At 42.4% G+C, this 22,927-nt stretch overlaps 1 protein-coding gene across 1 annotated transcript in view; it reads right to left on the reverse strand.

Moving 5' to 3' along the window:
- LOC126157945 (juvenile hormone esterase-like) overlaps positions 1-22,927 on the reverse strand; it is a 193,831-nt gene that overhangs the window by 151,283 nt on the left and 19,621 nt on the right. The window contains exon 2 of the mRNA XM_049916409.1: positions 4,941-5,084. Coding sequence (XP_049772366.1) covers positions 4,941-5,084 — 144 coding nt within the window. The remainder of the gene's footprint in view (positions 1-4,940; positions 5,085-22,927) is intronic.

The raw sequence follows: 22,927 nt of genomic DNA on the forward strand, positions 1-22,927 counted from the left end.
TACAATTTTTGAGGGTATATTTGTCCTGTCGTTGCAACTACAAAAATGCGTGATTCTTTTTTTTACCAGACGCGTTTCGCTTTAATGAGGTAAAGCATCATAAGAAATGCATAGTGCTGCAGAACAGCTAAAAATTAGACCAAAATTATCAGTGTCGAATGGAGAAAAACAACGATGTGTTAGCAGACGGCATTTCCAGATGTAAGCGAGAAATCAAGCGAAAACCAGGTGTAATTACAAATCAACATATTCTTAACGAACTGTTTACCGATCTTAAAACAAATAAAAATGTAAATAACTTAATTACAGCCCATTTATGATGCTTTACCTCAATAAATTGAAACGTGTCTGGTGAAAACAATCAGGCATTTTTGTAGTTGCAACGACAGAACAAAAATTCCGTCAAGAAAATGGACTAGTGAGAGCGGATGGGCGTGAGCGACTTACAGCCATAGGCTAGTGAGAGAGAGTTACAGTTAGGTGAACTTGAGAGAGTGAGAAGCAGCTTGCTTGTTAAGAAGAGCAAAAATATCTTCACATGCCAGAGTTTTTGGGAAAAATTTTAACGGTGCTGAGGAAAGACTCTTTTAATAACCAGGAGCATATTCGGCTCTTTTGTGCTCCGATAGGAGCATTTTTCCACCGCTCGGCAATCTGGTTTACCATTCTGTAAGATTAAATTCGTGCTGGTTGGGGCTCTACGACTGTCATGCCAATATGGAGTCGCTGGGTTGAGGGAGGTCATACCCAACAGTATGCAGGTCGCCGAGGCCCGACGCGACTAGCGCCTGAGAGGTCATGCACCTCCTTACAGTCACGTCACGTACCTTGTATGGGGAAATGGGCATGTGTGCAGCCAGACCAGTGTCCAGACAAACTACGCTATGACATCTGGAACACCACGGACTGTCAGTACGGCGACCATTGTTGGGGTTCCATCGACGTGGTAGCAGACAGAGGTCTACAACACAGGAGGGACTCCAAGCCGACTGCCGCGGTGGTCGAGCGGTTCTAGGCGCTTCAGTCCGGATGCGTGCGACTGCTACGGTCGCAGGTTCGATTCCTGTCTTGGGAATGGATGTGTGTGATGTCGTTATATTAGTTAGGTTTAAGTAGTTCTAAGTTCTAGGGGACTGATGACCTCAGATGTTAAGTCCCATAGTGCTCAGAGCCATTTGAACCATTTGACTCCAAGCCATCTTTTCAGACGACTTAGTTCCGCGTACAGCATCACGGTGCACAAATCTGTATGTGGAGCTCTGAGGAGAGGAACATTACAGGATTCGATTCGTCATCACCATATGGGCCCAACAAGTGATGCGATGGTATGGGGTACCATTGGGTACACAACGCATCCACCTCTGGTTCGCATAGCCGGCGTTATATTGGGTTGGTGCACAAGTTGGTAGCGTTTTTCCCATAAGTTTAATAAACACAATACAAACACATAACACAGACTTGCGTCATCACTAATGTATTCTCCCTCACCAGGATAACTTTTCGATTCCAGGAATATAGCAATAAGGTGGTTCTGAGACGAAGAACTCGTCGAACCACGTTCGGAGCGCATTTTCATCCCGAAAGGAAGTTCCTTGAAGGTTGTTCGATAGGGAGCCGAAAAGATGAAAATCTGAGGTGACAAGACAAGGTGAACAAGGTGGATGTTGAATGACTTCCCTATCAAAGTGCTGTATAGTGTCTTTTTGTCAGTTTAGCAGAAAGTGGGCGGACGTTGTCATGGAGTTGCATCACTTCACGCAGTCTTCCTGGCCGTTCTTGGACTGCGTTTGAAGACGTCTCAGGTCTTGACTGTAAACGCCAGCGATGATGGTTACACCTCGGGGAAGCAATTCGTAGTACATCACACCGTCACTGTTCCACCAGATGTATAACGTTATCTTTTGTGGATGCTCTCAGGTATTTGTATGGGGAGTTGCTGCTTTGTTTGGGCTCAACCATTCCTTTGTTTTCCTTATGTTAGCATACAGACAACATTTTTCGTCACCAATAACGATACAGGATAGGAATGGTCGGTGTTGTTCACGAGCAAGCAAAGATGCACTTATGGCCCTCCACTGATTTTTGTGATTTTGACTTAGAAAATGCGGTATCTATACACCCGATATTTTAACCTTCCCCATTGCATGCAAATGTCACACGATGGTGGAATGATTAAGGTTATGACATTTGCTAGTTCTCGAGTACACTGGCGTGGACCATTGTGGATTAATGCGTTTACACGAGCTTCATCAAACCCCGAATATCTTCCTGAACGTTGAGAGTCATTAATGTCAAAACGGTCCTCCTTAAAACAAGAAAATTATTTTCTTTCCGTGCTCTGTCCAGTAACATTGTCCCCAAACATGGCGCAAATATTTCTGACTGCCTCCGCTGGTGTCACCGCTCTACTGAACTCAAACAGAAGAATATGTCGCAAATGTTCCGATTTCTCAACCCGGCACTCCATTTTCTAGGGTCCACAGCTCCGCTTACTACCTCCAGATGACAAAATGACAATGCGTAAACTCGCACAGAAACAGTGAGCTACACAAAAAATGACAATAGATAAATAAATCCACAGGAATCGGAATGCCAACAAGCAAAATAACTTACGTAACAACCAAATATTTATGACGTATTATTGCCGACTGTTGTGCCCTGTCTTCGGGGTCTCAGTGTCACTACATTTCAACAAACACCTATTCATGCGTTGCCGACATACTGGCACACCACCAAGCACCTGCCACTATTGTTGAAGAACTCTGGCATGAAGCTGTAGGAGCATGGAATGACGCATCCGTATCTGCGTCCAAGCTCAGTTCGATTCGATACCCAGCCGGTTAGAAGCATTGTTGCTCCAGAGGTGCCAGCTCTGTGTACTAAATTTCGCGTCCTCTGTAACTCAGATCACCCACAAATTCGATCATGTTTTGTTTAAACAGTACTGTATACGCACAATATATAAAATTTCTTCGCTATCCTTCCTAATGTTGCAGTTTTAATGGCCAGCACTGTACAAGTACCAGCTGGCGTAAGTATCTATTCCCTTATTCTTCTAATATTATTGTTCGAGTTGTCTTTTTAATTGTTACACTACAGAAATACGTATCAGAAATAAATAATTAATACATTATTTATTACTATCCAAGTAAATGTGATTTCTAAGGCCTATTTTAGCTTTTCAGACAGTGGGCTGTAAAGAATGAATGAACAAATAAATCTGCTGCTGACTTGATATGTTGTAAGTAGGGTTAGAAATTAATTATGATGCTTTTGGAATTTGGTCCTATGTTCAATCTGCGATCACGAGAATACAAATATCTACGACAGGGTATTAAAAACTAATGCCTCCGAATTTTTAATGGGAAAACTTTCAAAGCCTTTTAAACAAAACAAAACGTTATTAACATTCTACATCTTTATTCTTCATGTCTACACATTTATTTCTCAACGTAATCACCCTGGAAACGAATACGTTTCTCCCAACGAGAGACCAGTTTGTTCAACAAACTTTGTTGATACCGTCACTCGGTAATGTTTGACTTTGTTGACGGAGCCACAACCTCGCCTCTATGTGCACTGTTCCATCACTACAAAAGTGAAATCCTCGAAAGTGTTCTTTATGCTCTGGAAACAGAGGAAAATCGGATGGGGCCTAATCAGGACTGTATGGACGATGATCAATGATAGCAAACTCAAGGCGTTGGCTTGGTGCAGATGTCGCAGCGCTCGTATGAAGTTTGGCATTGTCACGCTGAAGGAGTGGTAGCTCCATGTGTGGGCGAACTCGATCACAGCACGCTGCTTCTCACGCACTAACGTAGCTACGTTACACGCCGCCATGTTAGACGCTACAGTTCGGGGTCCTTTAGTGGCACGGAGTTGCAAATACGAGACATGAAGAACAAAGATGTAGATTTAAAAACGTTTGTTTTATTTAAAAAAGCCTTAAGAGTTTTCACATAAAGAATTCGGAGTCATTACTTTTCAGCGCGCCATCGTAGTTCTCATAAAACTCCATAACACGAATCTTTAAAATCAGTACAACGGTACGTCCACAGCAAATACACTTACTTAGCTTAATTTGTTCGACGCTACGCGGCACTTCGCAGAACACATAATGTTCTGAGTTACTAGCACATGTCTTTAGTTTTACGTCCAACGATATCATGTTGTCTGCGGAACTAATTGGTAATTCAATAACATCTTTTTGATAGTTTCACTGTTAAACAATTTATGCACTATCACTACTGCAGCCGTTTAGCAATTTTCAAGTGGACTGTAGCAAACATTTTGTGGTTAAGCACGTGACAAAATTTTAAAAATATCTAGAATGTATTTGTCATCATCGCATCAAATGGTTCAAATGGCTCTGAGCACTATGGGACTTAACATCTATGGTCATCAGTCCCCTAGAACTTAGAACTACTTAAACCTAACTAACCTAAGGACAGCACACAACACCCAGCCATCACGAGGCAGAGAAAATCCCTGACCCCGCCGGGAATCGAACCCGGGAACCCGGGCGTGGGAAGCGAGAACGCTACCGCACGACCACGAGATGCGGGCATCATCGCATCCACAGGCTAAGTATTTCATGTTACCACTATTGACATCACTTGCATAAATAATAGTAAGACACTAACATGTTTAATGATTGACTACAACATGTGGTAGTCGACTTTATGAACCAATAGTTTAGCAGTCGTTTCAAAACGTTTTATATGATTGTGAACAATAGCCATGAAACATTGTTCAGTAACATCGTTCGAGAAGTGAGTGTTGTTCATTCATAGTTAATAAAAGTAAAGTATTTACCTGTGGTCTGTATATCTACTTAGCACTAAACTTCACTCCCCCACTGCTACAGATCTGTAATACAGATATCGTATCGAAACTGGGGATAAAAGAAACGCCGTAATTCCCTCGTCTCGACTTACCGTGTCGGTGTAGACGTTGAGGAAGAGACAGTCTTCTGAAGTCGGGAGGGGCCCCAGCAGCAGGCCGAACGAGTCTTGCATGCAGTTGTTGCCCTCCCGCTCTTGGCGTCGAACCCCGGACCACGGTTCCACAGGCTGCGGTGCCTACAGTACAAAGTTGCAGATGTGTCTTCCAAATTCTCTGTAATGACAAATCTGACAGCAAGGAATCAAGGGCTCACCCTAGTCAGAGTTAAGCACATGTTCGGTTACTAACAACAATAACGATCTCTTTGGAAATTGAACGGTAGGTTACCACAAAATTAAAGAAAAATTTTTAAAATCTTAAAAACTGTTATTCAAAAAATATCACCAGGTTAATGCATTACAATCATGTACTTAATAACACATATCTCCTCCTGAAAAATTTTTACAATTTAGGATAGAGTGAGAATGCAAAAGATGAAATATAAATTTAGTACTGTAGGCTGCCTAGAAAAAAGAAATAAACGGTGAGTGCACAGAGGCTAAAACGAATGAATGAGACATCATAAATGAAGTAATTTGAGATGGTCAAAGAGAAAGTTGGCCCAGCCTGCAGGAAGATTATACGTTATTTGGTTGCTAGAAGTAAAAGAAACTGAGCTAACCTACAAGGTACAAATGAAAATCTCTGCGGGGAGGAGAAAAAAAAAGAGCAGACGGAAGTATGTCAAAGGTCTGTACAGTGCAGCAAGATCTGTTCCAGGGCGCAACAGTAGCCGAAAAGTTGATGTATGTGGAAAAAGAATGGTATTCTAGTGAAGTAATTAGAGTATAACAGAGACCTGAAGGTGTTGGACTCAAATAAATCAGCGGGAGTAGAAGTAACTTACAATAATGAATCGTATAACAACTGGAAGGTTATGAAAACTGCAACAATAAGAAGGATGTATACGACTGATACGAACTTTGTGCAATAGAACAGCTACATGACGATACACGAATAGTTAGAATTACAGAACTGTACATGATGTCTGACCTTTGAAAATTCAGTGTGAGTTGAGAGCACCACTTACTGCAGTGAGAGACTCTAAACATCGTGGAATAGACTAAAAGAGTGCACAGATATGTACTTGTGATTTTTATTTCATGCTGTTTGCCTGCGAGTCCACAAGGCAAAGCAATGGTTGCTGCAAGACCATGAAACTTAGTTGGCGACCAAGTATTTGTAATACATGTTTTATGGATAACAGGTCAAGCGAACGTACAACTTGTGTAAGGTCTGTTAAGGCCGTGGCAGGCAGTACGAAGCTAATGCCATGCTATAGTCAAACTGCATGATCCAGTACCCGCTCTTTGATGTGTACAACCTTGTTTGATGGACTGGCTCCACCAACATGTCACTGTCACTGTTGTAAGATGGCAAGAACTATGCCCCTTACATGAAGTCATTAAAGATCACCTAACTCACGTTGAGCGAACAGTAGGGCTGAACAAAAATGACTGACAAGGCACAATGCATCTTGTAGAGAGTATAGTATGGATGTATTGGAATAATTAATGTCGGGTGATGGTTTTAAAGTAATTCACATTACATGAAAACTTTGTGGAAATGCGTTGATTTACTGGAGGCTAGTTTATCCCAGGGAAGTATTCGAGTTGACCGTGGCTGGCTGGGGAGCGACAAAGGGAAGCGACAATAGGCAGCTTAGGGTGGCTCAAGCTCTGAGAAAGCAGTAACGGGGCGCGGCCTCCAGCTGCCTTAAGATGAGTGACAATGAGTGGATGGTTGACCCCATGCTGGTGTACTGGGAAGCAGACGGAGAACTTGTACGTCTGTTGATAAATGTGTGTCGTCCGGTTTTCAGTGAAAACATGCGAGTAAGCTGCGCAAAGCTATGGTGGAGCGGTCAACAGAGGCCAAAATATGCATGTTCGTGACTATAGCAACTTCACGGTGAATTCACGGTCCGCAGTGTCTGAAGTAAATCAGGTGAAGAGCGACAGAATGAAATACGCCGGCCTCCGATGGGAACATAGGACCAAGGAATTGAAGTACTCTCCTGGGAGTCAGAATTCCGGAAAAATTGGTGTTCTGTGCAGACGCTAACCTTAATGGGTGGCCAGGGAGGAGCTAAATAGCAGAAGTTGAGAGGAAAGGAAATTTTGTGGGAATTTGTTCACTTCCCAGAGCAGGCATTGGTCGGCGCTGGGAAGCGACGCATAATTAACGCGACTTGCGCTGCAATTGGCATAAGTGATTTTGTTGGAGGGGAAACCGAGGTGAAGAGTGGACTGGGAGAAGACCCCGAAGAGGTCTTCCGTTCCAAGCTTGCCTAGAGTGCGGACATGGCGTTCTTTACTCAGCTTACCTGAGAGAGAGTGAGCATCTCTGCAGTTTAGGACTTAGCAAACGGAACAATTGAGCTTGGAGATAGAAAGTTTTCGTCCAGCTGTGTACTGAGCAAGATAGCTAGAAGTGAATAGACGAGTGCAGCCTTGCAGCACCACGAGGTCTGCCGACGTCCGCATAACGACGTCGCCCCGCCACGCTGAATTCGGTGATATTGTGCCCGCTCTGGCCACTGATTAATTTGTTGGATCACATCGGCAAAGTTTCCACGAGGGTTTCATGGGCCGTGTATTGTAGAATTCTTTTCGCACTTTGCATTACGCCTGGGTCAGTCGATAGGAATTACTTTTGATTTATAGCGCTTTACTCCACACAAACGCAATTTATTACCACTGCCTGTTAGGAGAGTCATGTAATGTGATGACTGAAGGTCGTGAGTTAAAATAAATCTGTGCTAATCGACTGCATCTGTTTTCAATCAAGTAGTTGAAATCCCAAGTCACTTTCTTAATTAATTTTATGTTTAACATTTGCATCTGGTGTTCAATAGCTGAATATAACATCAATGTGCACCCCTTTTTAATTGAAAGGGATCAATTCTGAATCAATTAATGTCAACAGTGCCACCGCAGTTCAATCAGGAGTCACAGGGCCTTGTTACTTTCTTTGCGTTATCCGACATTGCGGCAGTTTTGCACTCTCTGTTGATCTGTTAGTCAATTACCTGGGGTGAACACACACCAACACCAGATAAGTGACGGGTGGGGTGTTACACTGTATAGCAGATCATTTCCTGAAGATTGATAGTTAAAATTCGTTTTTTTTTCGGTTATCTTTCACTAACGTTCAGTTTGCTCTCCACAATGTGCTGGGTATGCAAACGATAGTCAAACTCGTCCAAAGCTATTGGCAGGGGAGTCGCATAAACTGATTCTTCCAAAAAAAGTCGTGAGATCAGGTACGTGATTGCTGCAATCGTCTGTTTAGCAAAAAAACAACAGTTTGTAAAGATCAGTAGCCCCCTTAACGACTGATTCATCGTGTAGGCAGCTCACTGTTACGAGGCTCTCTCACAAGCAGACGCCATTACGGTGATGTCTGCCCTGTTAAATATAACATTTTCGGCATGTACTCGCCATTCTGGAAAAAGGTCAGATCTCCATCATAACCAGGTACGGGATTTCAGTAATAGTAACCAAATAACAAGCCGTAAGAAAACGCTTTTTCTCGGGAGACAGCGTAATACACATGAAATTTTGAAGAGTCAGTCTGGTGCTCGACTACGGTATGCCGTTGCTGTGATCCCCATATTGGTCCGCTGTGGCATTACACTTTTCCTTTCAAATGGAACCTAGCGTCATCACTGAAGACTAAACGCGAAACGAATTTGTTATTTTCCATCACTACACGATGCTATTTATCACCAGCACGAAGAGCTTGTAGCAACTGAACCCTACAGGGTCGGAAACACGTACGTTATTGCTAAACACCTCAGGCGGACACACGATGAAGGACCAACTCTCAACTGGCGCGACGAGCACACTGCTGTGGACCACGAGCAAAACTCTGCTTAATGCGCTCTGGGTCTGGAAATAGCAGAGGGAGGCGGTACGTGGGTTCCTTCTTACGTAACAGTCAGTGTCTTGAAACCGTTGGTGCCATCGTAGAATGTAATCCTGCACTCTCGACGAAAAATAGGATGCATACTTAATTGTATCTGTTGAAACGGGGAACGTATTATCTTTTGTTACAGTTTTGTCAACTCGACTCGACGCACATTAGCTCATGGACCAGAAACAACTGGCGCCAAGCTATATATTTAGTTACATGTGTAAGTTAAATATCATCCCAAGTTTCTGTCTTATGTAGCCAGCAGCTGGAACTAGGATCACAGTACTGATGGACTGATCGTGGTGATAGATCCCGAAATATAAAGCCAATATGTTCCTTGGTTAACTGGCGAAGGCAATGTTCGATCTTACATCATAAATCAAGGCATGCATTAGTGTAGAGGGCATGCAGAAAAGTTATGCCTCCGAAGTTTTATGTGAAAACTCATGAAGTTTTTCTTTTAATGCGACAGATGTTATTAACATTCTAAAACTTTCTTCTATAGGTCTACATATTTATTTCTCAACATAGTCATCCTGACGACGAACACATTTCTCTCAATCAGAGACCAATTTGTTGATACCGTCACCGTATAATATGTGACTTTGTTGGCGGAGCCAGAACCTCACCTCCGCTTGCACCGCTTCATCACTATTAGAATGAAGTACTAGAAGGTATTGTTTAAGTTTTGGAAACAGATGCTTTCTTGTTTTCTGGGTCAAAATGGTGAACACATCTTTCATCACCTGTCACAATGTTGTTATGGAGCCCATCAACCTCATACTGGAAACGAAAAAGAAATTGTTGACAAACGTCCAGTCTCTGTTTCATGTCAGGAGCGAGCATTCGAGGCACCCACCGCGCACACAATTTTGGTACTGCAGTTCTGTAGTGATGGCCTTTGTACGCACTCCTGATGTAGCACACGTACGAGAGTAAGTCCATTATTATCCGCAAAGTAGTTATAAAATTTTATTGTGCTCAAGTAGGAAACTTACAAGAACACCATTTTTCGACATAATCTCTCTGCGTTTCAACGCACATGGTCCATCGTTGTACAAGCTTCCTGATGCCCTCGTAAAAGAAGGTTCTCGGTTGACCTGCGAGCCAGGAATGCACCGCTTCTTTCATTGCTTCGTCCGAGGCAAATCGACTGCCCCTTAATACCTGTTTGAGTGGACCAAACAAGTGATAGTCAGAAGGTGCAAGATCGGGACTATATGGAGGACGATCCAGTACTTCAGATTTGAGTTTCTGGAGCGTTTTAACAGTGTGGGCAGCCGTATGCGGACGGGCATTGTGGTTCAACAACACAACTCCTTGTGACAGCAATCCTCGGCGTTTGCTTCGAATTGCAGGCTTTAGCCTGTTATTGTTGTGCCCCTTTCCCCATAATGTTCCAGTAGTGGACCTTGTGCGTCCCAAAAAACCGTAAGCATCAGTTTTCCTGCAGACGGTTGGGTCTTGAACTTTTCCTTGGACGGCGAATTCGGATGTTTCCATTCCGTACTCTGCCGTTTACTCTACGGCTCGTAGTCATGTATTTATGTTTCGTCACCAGTAATGATCCTGTCTAAGAAGTTGTCCCCTTCGTTACAATAGCAACCCAAATGTTTTTTGCAGATGTTCAAGCGCGTTTGTTCATGCAACTGTGTGAATTGTTTTGGGACCCATCTTGCACAAACTTTATGAAACCCATGTCTGTTGTGGATGATTTCGTAGGTAAAACCATGACTAATTTGGAGACGATGTGCCAGTTCGTCAATAGTTAATTGTCTGTCTAAGAGAAGCATTTCACGTGAACGCTCAAATGTTTCTTCATTTGTGGCGGTAAAACAGTCGTCCGGCTCTTTCATCGTGCTAACACTTGTGCGACCATTTCGGAATTTTTCAATCTATTCGTGGGCACTCCGTTTTGGCAAAACGCTGTTCCCGTACTGTACCGAAACTCTTCGATGAATTTCGGCACTGATACTCCTTCCGACCACAAAAAGCGGATCACTGAACGTTGCTTGGTGCAAATAGACAGCGGAGCAGCCATGATTAACAGCATGGCAGCGATAACGAAACTAACCTAGCAGCTCGAAAATTGCAAAGATATAACACGAAATAAATAAAGAATGCGTCATCGACGTAAAACGACAGTACTAGCAAAATAAGCAAAAATATAACTAAATTGCGGATAATAATTGACTTACCCTCGTACCTGAGAGCTGTGTCTGTGTTACTCGACGATTTTCTCTGATGAGTTCATCAACCCGTTGACGATGAGTCTCGTTAGCTGCTATACGCGGTAGTTCACTGCCAGCTCTGTCACACATGTTGAGGTTAGCACAACCGTTTCTTACATTATGAGCACAGACAAGCCAACGTTGAACATTACTGATGTCGACATAATCACCCACCGTACAAAGCTTGCGTTTCTTCAGTGGATTTCAATTGGAGGTACGTTTCCTGCAGTTAGAAACCCGATTATGGTACGCTGTTTCTCACGCGCCGATATAGTTAACGTTTCCTGCCTCTACAATTCGGCGCCCTCTAGCGGCACAGATCTGCAACGTCATCGTACAAACAGCGTGTCGTATTATCAGCACATGGAACATAAGATGCAGTCCTCTGAGAGGTCTTGTGTAATCGCTACATGTCGCTCCTCTTAGTTGTGGAATCTTTGCGTAAGTTTGAAAAACTGTTTTACGTCGACCGTGGCGTTCAATACTTCCAAAATGTACGTCACTTGTCAATGCGAAACACAGCAAGGACAGTCTGTTTACGAGAAATATCAGCAAAAAATGGTTCAAATGCCTCTGAGCACTATGGGACTTAACAACTGACGTCATCAGTCCCCTAGAATTTAGAACTACTTAAACCTAACTAACCTAAGGACATCACACACATACATGCCCGAGGCAGGATTCGAACCTGTGACCGTAGCGGTCGCGCGGTTCCAGACTGAAGCGCCTAGAACCGCTCGGCCACACCGACCGGCTACATATCAGCAGTGATTATAATTTATATCATAACATACCGAACCTGAGTCTAGAGAATGGGCCTCATAAGAAGTACATTATCCGACCCAGATTTTGATTCGATGCGTGGACTCAAGTGCGTTAGGTCTTGCCTCAGAAAAATTTCAGTCTTTTAGAGTGCTGCAGATTGTTCGTGACCGTTAGCGAGAGCAGATCTCCCACCAATTCAGTCTTCAGCTTCTAAGAAAGGACATTTACGTAAGTTATGCACAGTTCATTTTAGAAAAGTTTTCAGTGGTTGTAGAACACACTGCCACGAGTTTTGGACTGGTCTTGTTGTCACAGAGTTTTTCAGAGTTCTTTGGAAATTTCTTTTTAAGTTTTAAATAATAATTTTAACTATTCTTACGACAAGGCATCACCATCAAAGATTTAGGCGTAGAATAGGTTTCTTTCCCTAGCATTTATCCCGTCTAGTATGTGGTCCACTTTGCCAGGATTTGACAAATTTTATTTATTTTTCAATTTCGTGGCCAGATGTTCTTCCACGTGCCACAGTCGTCAAGGAACCTAAGGGAGGAAATTAATGTGCGCCTTCTATTTGCCAATCGCGTAACTATGTCCTGTGTGATGTGTATCGTAACATCTAAAGTGGAAAATATCGGACCACTCCAGTATTTGCCTAAACGAGAGTGGAAAACCTCCTAAAAACTACACTCAGGCTAGAAGCGCACAGTCGTTAATCTGTCCAGGTCTGACTCACCTCCCAGTCTCGCATGATAATGCGCTGCGCGTTACACATTATTATGTAATTCACTATAGTGACAGGCTTCGGCTTACTACCATCATCAACATGTTAATATAAAACGGAAAACGGGAAACACTAATGAAACAATAAATGGTTCAGCTGGCTGAAGACCAAGTCTACAGAAAAAATCTAACAGAACCTAATATGGATCACGTGGTTGATGGCCATAACACACATTTAAGAGTATTCCAATACGAGGATCAACTTTAAACTATTTATACACACAGGTGCATGAACAAGTGCTATTGATGGTCTGAGGGCATCCTACCCTTATGAAAACGCAAGCTCTAGCCGCTAGGAGGTGCAAGTGATGAGCTATGAATCCAGCGACAAACATTCAACACCTTAAAATAAAATATTCATAATCGTACATTACAACAGTCTCACATGGCTAAAGTATGTATCCAACAGTTAAGTAGTACAGTAAGTAGTACATCAATAAGCATTCCAGTGCACCCCTTAGCCCTAGGTTTGGATCTAGAGATTTTGGCTTCGGGACCTAGTGAGGCCATTTTTTCAAAATTTATGCGTTACCTAGATATGGAGGCAATAACTGGTAAGCCATGCCCTCCTTATCAATGATGTCATCATTACTTCATGACAGGCCACATCTGTCACTGCCTCCCCTCCCTTCTTCTCTTCTCTCTCCAGCTAATCACAGCCTACACATTAAGGAACCATTAAAATGAAATGGCCAACTCAGATCAAACATGGCACAAATAATCCAGTTGTGCTCGTGTGAAATTTAAAACATCCCCCCCCCTCCCCCTTCTACCAGTCAAGCAAAGCCTAGTATTTTAGGGGGCATTAAAACGAAGCAGCCAATCAAAATCCAATATGACACAACTAACCCAGTTGTGTTAGTGGGAAAACATCCATGATGGTGAAAGTAGCCCAATTGTCGTTTGTAACCCCTCCCATTTTCTCTAATCAGAGTCTAGTATTTTAGCCATCATTAAAATGAAAGAGCCAACTGCAATGTAGCCCCAGAGCAACTGTCTCGCCTGTGTTCAATAATGTTTGACCGACTAGTTATCAAACAAGGACCTTGCCGTTGGTGGGGAGGCTTGCATGCCTCAGCGATACAACCACAAAGGAGAGATATCTGTTGAGAGGCCAGACAAACGTGTGGTTCCTGAAGAGGGGCAGCAGCCTTTTCAGTAGTTGCAGGGGCAACAGTCTGGATGATTGACTGATCTGCCCTTGAACACTAACCAAAACGGCCTTTCTGTGCTGGTACTGAGAACGGCTCAAAGCAAGGGTAAACTACAGCCGTAATTTTTCCCGAGGTCATGCAGCTTTACTGTATGGTTAAATGATGATGGCGTCCTCTTGGGTAAAATATTCCGGAGGTAAAATAGTCCCCCATTCGGATCTCCGGGCGGGGACTACTCAAGAGGACGTCGTTATCAGGAGAAAGAAAACTGGCGTTCTACAGATCGGAGCGTGGAATGTCAGAACCCTTAATCGAGCAGGTAGGTTAGAAAATTTAAAAAGGGAAATGGATAGGTTAAAGTTAGATATAGTGGGAATTAGTGAAGTTCGGTGGCAGGAGGAACAAACTTTTGGTCAGGTGAATACAGGGTTATAAATACAAAATCAAATAGCGGTAATGCAGGAGTAGGTTTAATAATGATTAAAAAAATAGGATTGCGGGTAAGCTACTACAGACAGCATAGTGAACGCATTATTGTGGCCAAGATAGATACGAAGTCCACGCCTTCTACAGTAGTACAAGTTTATATGCCAACTAGTTCTGCAGATGATGAAGAAATTGCAGAAATGTATGATGAGATAAAAGAAATTATTCAAATAGTGAAGGGAGACGAAAATTTAATAGTCATGGGTGACTGGAATTCGATAGTAGGAAAAGGAAGAGAAGGAAACGTAGAAGGTGAATATAGATTGGGGGTAAGAAATGAAAGAGAAAGCCGCCTGGTAGAATTTTGCACAGAACATAACTTAATCATAGCTAACACTTGGTTCATAAATACAAAATCAAATAGGGGTAATGCAGGAGTAGGTTTAATAATGAATAAAAAAATAGGAGTGCGGGTTAGCTACTACAAACAGCATAGTGAACGCATTATTGTGGCCAAGATAGACACAAAGCCCATGCCTACTACAGTAGTACAAGTTTATATGCCAACTACCTCTGCAGATGATGAAGAAATAGATGAAATGTATGACGAGATAAAAGAAATTATTCAGGTAGTGAAGGGAGACGAAAATTTAATAGTCATGGGTGACTGGAATTCGTCAGTAGGAAAAGGGAGAGAAGGAAACATAGTAGGTGAATATGGATTGGGGGGAAGGAATCACAGAGGAAGCCGCCTTGTAGAATTTTGCACAGAGCATAACTTAATCATAGCCAACACTTGGTTCAAGAATCATAAAAGAAGGTTGTATACCTGGAAGAATCCTGGAGATTCTAAAAGGTATCAGATAGATTATATAATGGTAAGACAGAGATTTAGGAACCAGGTTTTAAATTGTAAGACATTTCCTGGGGCAGATGTGGATTCTGACCACAATCTATTGGTTATGAACTGCAGATTGAAACTGAAGAAACTGCAAAAAGGTGGGAATTTAAGGAGATGGGACCTGGATAAACTGAAAGAACCAGAGGTTGTAGAGAGTTTCAGGGAGAGCATAAGGGAACAATTGACAGGAATGGGGGAAAGAAATACAGTAGAAGAAGAATGGGTAGCTCTGAGGGATGAAGTAGTGAAGGCAGCAGAGGATCAAGTAGGAAAAAAGACGAGGGCTAATAGAAATCCTTGGGTAACAGAAGAAATATTGAATTTAATTGATGAAAGGAGAAAATATAAAAATGCAGTAAATGAAGCAGGCAAAAAGGAATACAAACGTTTCAAAAATGATATCGACAGGAAGTGCAAAATGGCTAAGCTGGGATGGCTAGAGGACAAATGTAAGGATGTAGAGGCTTGTCTCACTAGGGGTAAGATAGATACTGCCTACAGGAAAATTAAAGAGACCTTTGGAGAGAAGAGAACCACTTGTATGAATATCAAGAGCTCAGATGGCAACCCAGTTCTAAGCAAAGAAGGGAAGGCAGAAAGGTGGAAGGAGTATATAGAGGGTTTATACAAGGGCGATGTACTTGAGGACAATATTATGGAAATGGAAGAGGATGTAGATGAAGACGAAATGGGAGATAAGATACTGCGTGAAGAGTTTGACAGAGCACTGAAAGACCTGAGTCGAAACAAGGCCCCGGGAGTAGACAACATTCCATTTGAACTACTGATGGCCTCGGGAGAGCCAGTCATGAAAAAACTCTACCATCTGGTGAGCACGATGTATGAGACAGGCGAAATACCCTCAGACTTCAAGAAGAATATAATAATTCCAATCCCAAAGAAAGCAGGTGTTGACAGATGTGAAAATTACCGAACTATCAGTTTAATAAGTCACAGCTGCAAAATACTAACGCGAATTCTTTACAGACGAATGGAAAAACTGGTAGAAGCCGACCTCGGGGAAGATCAGTTTGGATTCCGTAGAAATGTTGGAACACGTGAGGCAATACTGACCTTACGACTTATCTTAGAAGAAAGATTAAGAAAAGGCAAACCTACATTTCTAGCATTTGTAGACTTAGAGAAAGCTTTTGACAATGTTAACTGGAATACTCTCTTTCAAATTCTGAAGATGGCAGGGGTAAAATACAGGGAGCGAAAGGCTATTTACAGTTTGTACAGAAACCAGATGGCAGTTATAAGAATCGAGGGGCATGAAAGGGAAGCAGTGGTTGGGAAAGGAGTAAGACAGGGTTGTAGCCTCTCCCCGATGTTATTCAATCTGTATATTGAGCAAGCAGTAAAGGAAACAAAAGAAAAATTCGGAGTAGGTATTAAAGTTCATGGAGAAGAAGTAAAAACTTTGAGGTTCGCCGATGACATTGTAATTCTGTCAGAGACAGCAAAGGACTTGGAAGAGCAGTTGAACGGAATGGACAGTGTCTTGAAAGGAGGATATAAGATGAACATCAACAAAAGCAAAACGAGGGTAATGGAATGTAGTCAAATTAAGTCGGGTGATGCTGAGGGAATTAGATTAGGAAATGAGACACTTAAAGTAGTAAAGGAGTTTTGCTATTTGGGGAGCAAAATAACTGATGATGGTCGAAGTAGAGAGGATATAAAATGTAGACTGGCAATGGCAAGGAAAGCATTTCTGAAGAAGAGAAATTTGTTAACATCGAGTATAGATTTAAGTGTCAGGAAGTCGTTTCTGAAAGTATTTGTATGGAGTGTAGCCATGTATGGAAGTGAAACATGGACGATAACTAGTTTGGACAAGAAGAGAATAGAAGCTTTCGAAATGTGGTGCTACAGAAGAATGCTGAAGATAAGGTGGATAGATCACGTAACTAATGAGGAGGTTTTGAATAGGATTGGGGAGAAGAGAAGTTTGTGGCACAACTTGACTAGAAGAAGGGATCGGTTGGTAGGACATGTTTTGAGGCATCAAGGGATCACAAATTTAGCATTGGAGGGCAGTGTGGAGGGTAAAAATCGTAGAGGGAGACCAAGAGATGAATACACTAAGCAGATTCAGAAGGATGTAGGTTGCAGTAGATACTGGGAGATGAAGAAGCTTGCACAGGATAGAGTAGCATGGAGAGCTGCATCAAACCAGTCTCAGGACTGAAGACCACAACAACAACAACACTTGGTTCAAGAATCATGAAAGAAGGTTGTATACAGGGAAGAAGGCTGGATATACTAGAAGGTATCAGATAGATTATATAATGGTAAGACAGAGATTTAGGAATCAGGTGTTACATTGTAAGACATTTCCAGGGGCAGATGTGGACTCTGACCACAATCTATTGGTTATGAACTGTAGATTAAAACTGAAAAAAACTGCAAAAAGATGGGAATTTAAGGAGATGGGACCTGGATAAACTGACTAAACCAGAGGTTGTACAGAGATTCAGGGAGAGCATAAGGGAACAATTGACAGAAAAGGGGGAAAGAAAATACAGTAGAAGAAGAATGGGTAGCTTTGAGGGATTATAAATAGTGAAGGCAGCAGAGGATCAAGTAGGAGAAAAGACGAGGGCTAGTAGAAATCCTTGGGTAACAGAAGAAATATTGAATTTAATTGATGAAAGGAGAAAATATAAAAAAGCAGTAAATGAAGCAGGCAAAAAGGAATACAAACATCTCAAAAATGAGATCGACACGAAGTGCAAAATGGCTAAGCGGGGGTGGCTAGAGGACAAATGTAAGGATGTAGAGGCTTCTCACTAGCGGTAAGATAGATACTGCCTACAGGAAATTAAAGAGACCTATGGAGAAAAGAGAACCACTTGTATGCATATCAAGAGCTCAGATGGAAACCCAGATCTAAACAAAGAAGGGAAAGCAGAAAGGTGGAAGGAGTATATAGAGGGTCTATACAAGGGCGATGTACTTGAGGACAATATTATGAAAATGGAAGAGGATGTAGATGAATATGAAATGGGAGATAAGATACTGCGTGAAGGGTTTGAAACAGCAATGAAAGACCTAAGTCGAAACAAGGCCCCAGGAGTAAACAATATTCCATTAGAACTACTGACAGCCTTGGGAGAGCCAGTCCCGACAAAACTCTACCATCTGGTGAGTAAGATGTATGAGACAAGCGAAATACCCTCAGACTTCAAGAAGAATCTAATAATTCCAATCTCAAAGAAAGCAGATATTGACAGATGTAAAAATTACCGAACTATCAGTTTAATAAGGCACGGCTGCAAAATACTAACGCGAATTCCTTACAGACAAATGGAAAAAGTGGTAGAAGCCGATCTCGGGGAAGATCAGTTTGGAATCCGTAGAAATGTTGGAACACGTGATGCAATACTGACCCTACGACTTATCTTAGGAGATAGATTAAGGAAAGGCAAACCTACGTTTTTAGCATTTATAGGCTAAGAGAAAGCTTTTGACAATATTGAGTGGCATACTCTCTTTCAAATCCTGAAGATGTCAGGGGCAAAATACAGGGGGCGAAAGGCTATTTACAATCTGTACAGAAACCAGATGGCAGTTATAAGAGTCGAGGGACATGAAAGGGAAGCAGTGGTTGGGAATGGAGTGAGACAGGGTTGTAGCCTCTCCCCGATGTTATTCAATCTGTATATTGAGCAAGCAGTAAAGGAAACAAAAGACAAATTCGGAGAAGGTATTAAAATCCATGGAGAAGAAATAAAAACTTTGAGGTTCGCCGATGACATTGTAATTCTGTCAGAGACAGCAAAGGACCTGGAAGAGCAGTTGAACGAAATGGACAGTGTCTTGAAAGGAGGGTATAAGATTAACATTAACAACGGCAAAACGAGGGTAATGGTATGTAGTCGAATTAAGTCGGGTGACTAGATTAGGAAATGAGACACTTAAAATATTAAGGAGTTTTGCTATTTGGGAAGCAAAATAACTGATGATGGTCGAAGTAGAGAGGACATAAAATGTAGATGGCAATGGCAAGGAAGAAGAGAAATTTATTATCATCGAATATAGATTTAAGTGACAGGAAGTCGTTTCTGAAAGTATTTGTATGGAGTGTAGCCATGTATGGAAGTGAAACATGGACGATAACTAGTTTGGACAAGAAGAGAATAGAAGCTTTCGAAATGTGGTGCTACAGAAGAATGCTGAAGATTAGATGGGTAGATTACATAACTAATGAGGTGGCACTGAATAGGATTGGGGAGGAGAGAAGTTTGTGGCACAACTTGACTAGAAGAAGGGATCGGTTGGTAGGACATGTTCTGAGGCATCAAGGGATCACCAATTTGGTACTGGAGGGCAGCGTGGTAGGTAAAAATCATAGAGGGAGACCAAGAGATGAATACACTAAGCAGATTCAGAAGGATGTAGGTTGCAGTTGGTACTGGGGGATGAAGAAGCTTGCACAGGATAGAGTAGCATGGAGAGCTGCATCAAACCAGTCTCAAGACTGAAGACCACATCAACAACAACATTTGAAGTATTTCCATATCTAAAAAACGTCGTGAAAACAAACGCAAACACACACACACACACACACACATACATACACATTGAAAAATATTTAATCCCTGCCTGAATTGTATAAAGTGATGCTAGGTTAAAAACATTGTTAACTGTGTTTTCATTCCTTACTGCTACAAATTATTTATGGACTCTCTTCTAAATCACACACATAAATTTTAATGGAATATATATAGTATTCACTGTGGAATATTACAACGTATGTAAAACATACTCTTGAGAGGATTCAATGTCTGACGAAATCACACTATGTAATTCTTGTAGTGTCTTGCGTTTCAGTATATATTTCTTCTTCTTCTTCTTATTATTATTATTGTTATTAACATTATTCATTATCTTGAAATGATTATCTCCAGAAGTTAATGTCATTGTGCGTTTGTTATGTGAGCTTATGCAACAAACTGTATGTGTGGATTATTCAGTAACAGTTCCAATACTAAAAGAAACTAGAAGTTTTCAACCTCTTATTCCGAGGTCTTCATTATGATATCAGTGCTGAGATGGAAGCCCTGAGCCATACTTTCTGTAATACAACAGGCATCTGCTGACTAACTTCAAATGCTGCACGCTGCCCAAGCCGTACCTCAGACAGATAATTATAACAATAGAGACAGAGTGTATGTACTAATACATAACACTATACTCCAAACAAGGATCTGTGCACTCTTATACATACCGATAAAACATTCACTCATTTATATAATATGACGAGGGTAAAGAAAATTTTGCCCTTATGACTTGAAAAGGAAAGTTTCGAAATTTAATTCTGGTATACCGGCCAAACGAGTTCGACAGCACGCCGGAATGCATGGGCCTAGATAGCAGCTGCTAGGCGACACTCCTAAAGTCCTTCTTACACGATGAACGAAATTGTTCAGGAAAGATTATAGTCTACTGAAGCGCTCCAAGCATACTAGGCAAGAACTATAAACTCGTACAAGATCTTGTCGCAGCGTGTAAAAAAAAAAAAAAAACACAGCGTACCGCTACAAGCATAACAGTGCCAAAGCCGTCATTTCACATTAGCGTATCATTAATTATTTATGAATTTACAAAGATTTAAAAATTTCTGTGAAAATATTCACGAAAAGTGCGCTATATTCACTTGCTCGGAAGGTTCCTTGTGATAACGAAACGACTATAAACAGAAACAAATCTCAGTATACGGTAAGTGCACTAGAAAGCAATATGGCAGACTCAGCACTCAACTGAGAAGTGACTACAACAGACAGCTACTAGCTCGCACCTGCGCAGTGATGCCGCTAGTACCAAATTTAGAACTGGCCCTATTCCTTTACTCCTAGAATTGTCGCGCATCGGTACTTACCGCGATCATAATAGTGAGCCTGTTCACACGATAGATGGGCGCCATTCACGCAGCTGGTTGTCAACCGATTAAAAGTTCGTTCATGGTGTAAAAATGGCATAATATTTGCGAGCGCTGGTGTCGCCGCCTGAGCGCTAGGCGCCGCCCCCCCCCCCCCCCCCCCCCCCCCCCGGCAGCCGATCGACGTCCGCGGCAGGGGCCCGGACCTCACCTGACTTCAGACTGCTCTCTCGTATTGTTCATTGTATTAAGTATTGCTCGGTTCTTGACACTGCTGCGTCTAGGCTCTTGATCCAGTTCACTATCCAGACCTGTCATTCTGTCGTGCTGTCTTTGCTGTTCACCTATCACTGTTGATATCTTTATGAGGTTTTTGGTGACTCACCATCGACGCCCTCGGCGGGTTGGCCGGTGTCTTCTGGTCGTGTCCGATTCCAGCTGCCAGAAATTGCGTATTTCATGGATGTGAAAATTGTGCAACTCGTGGAACAGCAACAACAACTGCTGCTCCTGCAGCGGTTCTACAGCTACCGAAGTGCCGAAATTCCCGCAAATCCTTTTCCCGACGGCAACGCCGTGATTCATCACTTTCGGATGTGTGAATGGCCTCAGAGCAGATCGTCAGACCGCGCTGGCGTAAGCAATGGGATCGTCCACTTTGTCTTGTCTGTTTCACGTCCCACAAACGTGCAGACTGTCTAAATCACTGGGCATACTGCATCCGTTGTCGAAAGGTTGGGCATCTCCAAACTGTCTGCCAGCAAGCATAGGGACAGTCGAACCCTACTCCACAGTTACATCAAGGGACAGTGCATGAAATCTAGGCCATTGTTCCCCAGGGCAATGCCCCCATCACCATGTTATTTTTTGATTTCACAGATGCACATCAGGATGTTCGTTTCCAAGTAAAATAGGATTGACTGTTTCCCTGGTGAACTTGGCAATATATGATCGTCTGTGTTGCCCAGCTTTGGGCCCACCCACCCGTAAGTTCGTTCCATGTGGTGATACCTCAGTTCCCCTTGAGGTCTTGCACAAGTACAGCAGTATACAAGAAGGTTACACGACCGATAGCGCTGTTTGTTGTCAATAATCACTTGGGTGGCAAAATTTTTGGCGTGGATGTCTTCTTACTGTTTGGGTTCTCCATCATGGATGAAGTTTATGTCGTGTGAGACACAGTTCTCTTTCACAAACCTGATGACCTTTGTGCCTCTTTCACATCTCTTTTCAAACCTCGCCTGCTGTGTGCCACCAGTTTCGAGGTGCATATTTCTCTACATCCATATGCAGTACCTCGTTTCTGTCAGGCACATTCACTTCTGGTCCCCTGTGGGTGGTGGTTAAGCTTGAACTCAGTCAGATTCACGAAGATGTGGGTAACTGAAATGTCAAAACTAGTCTTGGCTCACACCCTTGGTGGTGGTTAAGAAAGCAAATAGCTCCCTCCAGCTATGTGGAAATTTTGGGTCAACAATCAATGCCCAGGCGTATGTGGAAACATAATACCCCATACCACTTCTGGAGGACCTCCTCACAATGCTTGTTGGTGGTGAGTATTTTTCTGAGATCGACCTTGCCAATGCTTATTTACAAAGCCCATTGGATGAGGAAGCACAATGCATTATGATCATCAGTACAGACTTCAGCTTGTACAAATACAAGCGTTTGCCCTTTGGGATCTTTACCACTCTGGCAGTCTTGCAGAGACACCTGAAACAGTTAAGCATGTACATTCCAGATTGTACCAATTGCTTGGATGACTTATTAGTTACAGGTGCTATGCGCCAAGACTATCTGCACAACTCTGCGCCCTTTTTACTATGATGCAGGGCTCAAGTGCCACCTACACAAATGCCGGTTTTTTCAGGAGCAAGTATGCCATATGCCCTTTTCTCCATGGCGTCTCCCTATGGCA

This window comes from Schistocerca cancellata, chromosome 2 (assembly GCF_023864275.1).
Source record: "Schistocerca cancellata isolate TAMUIC-IGC-003103 chromosome 2, iqSchCanc2.1, whole genome shotgun sequence".
NCBI lineage: Eukaryota > Metazoa > Arthropoda > Insecta > Orthoptera > Acrididae > Schistocerca > Schistocerca cancellata.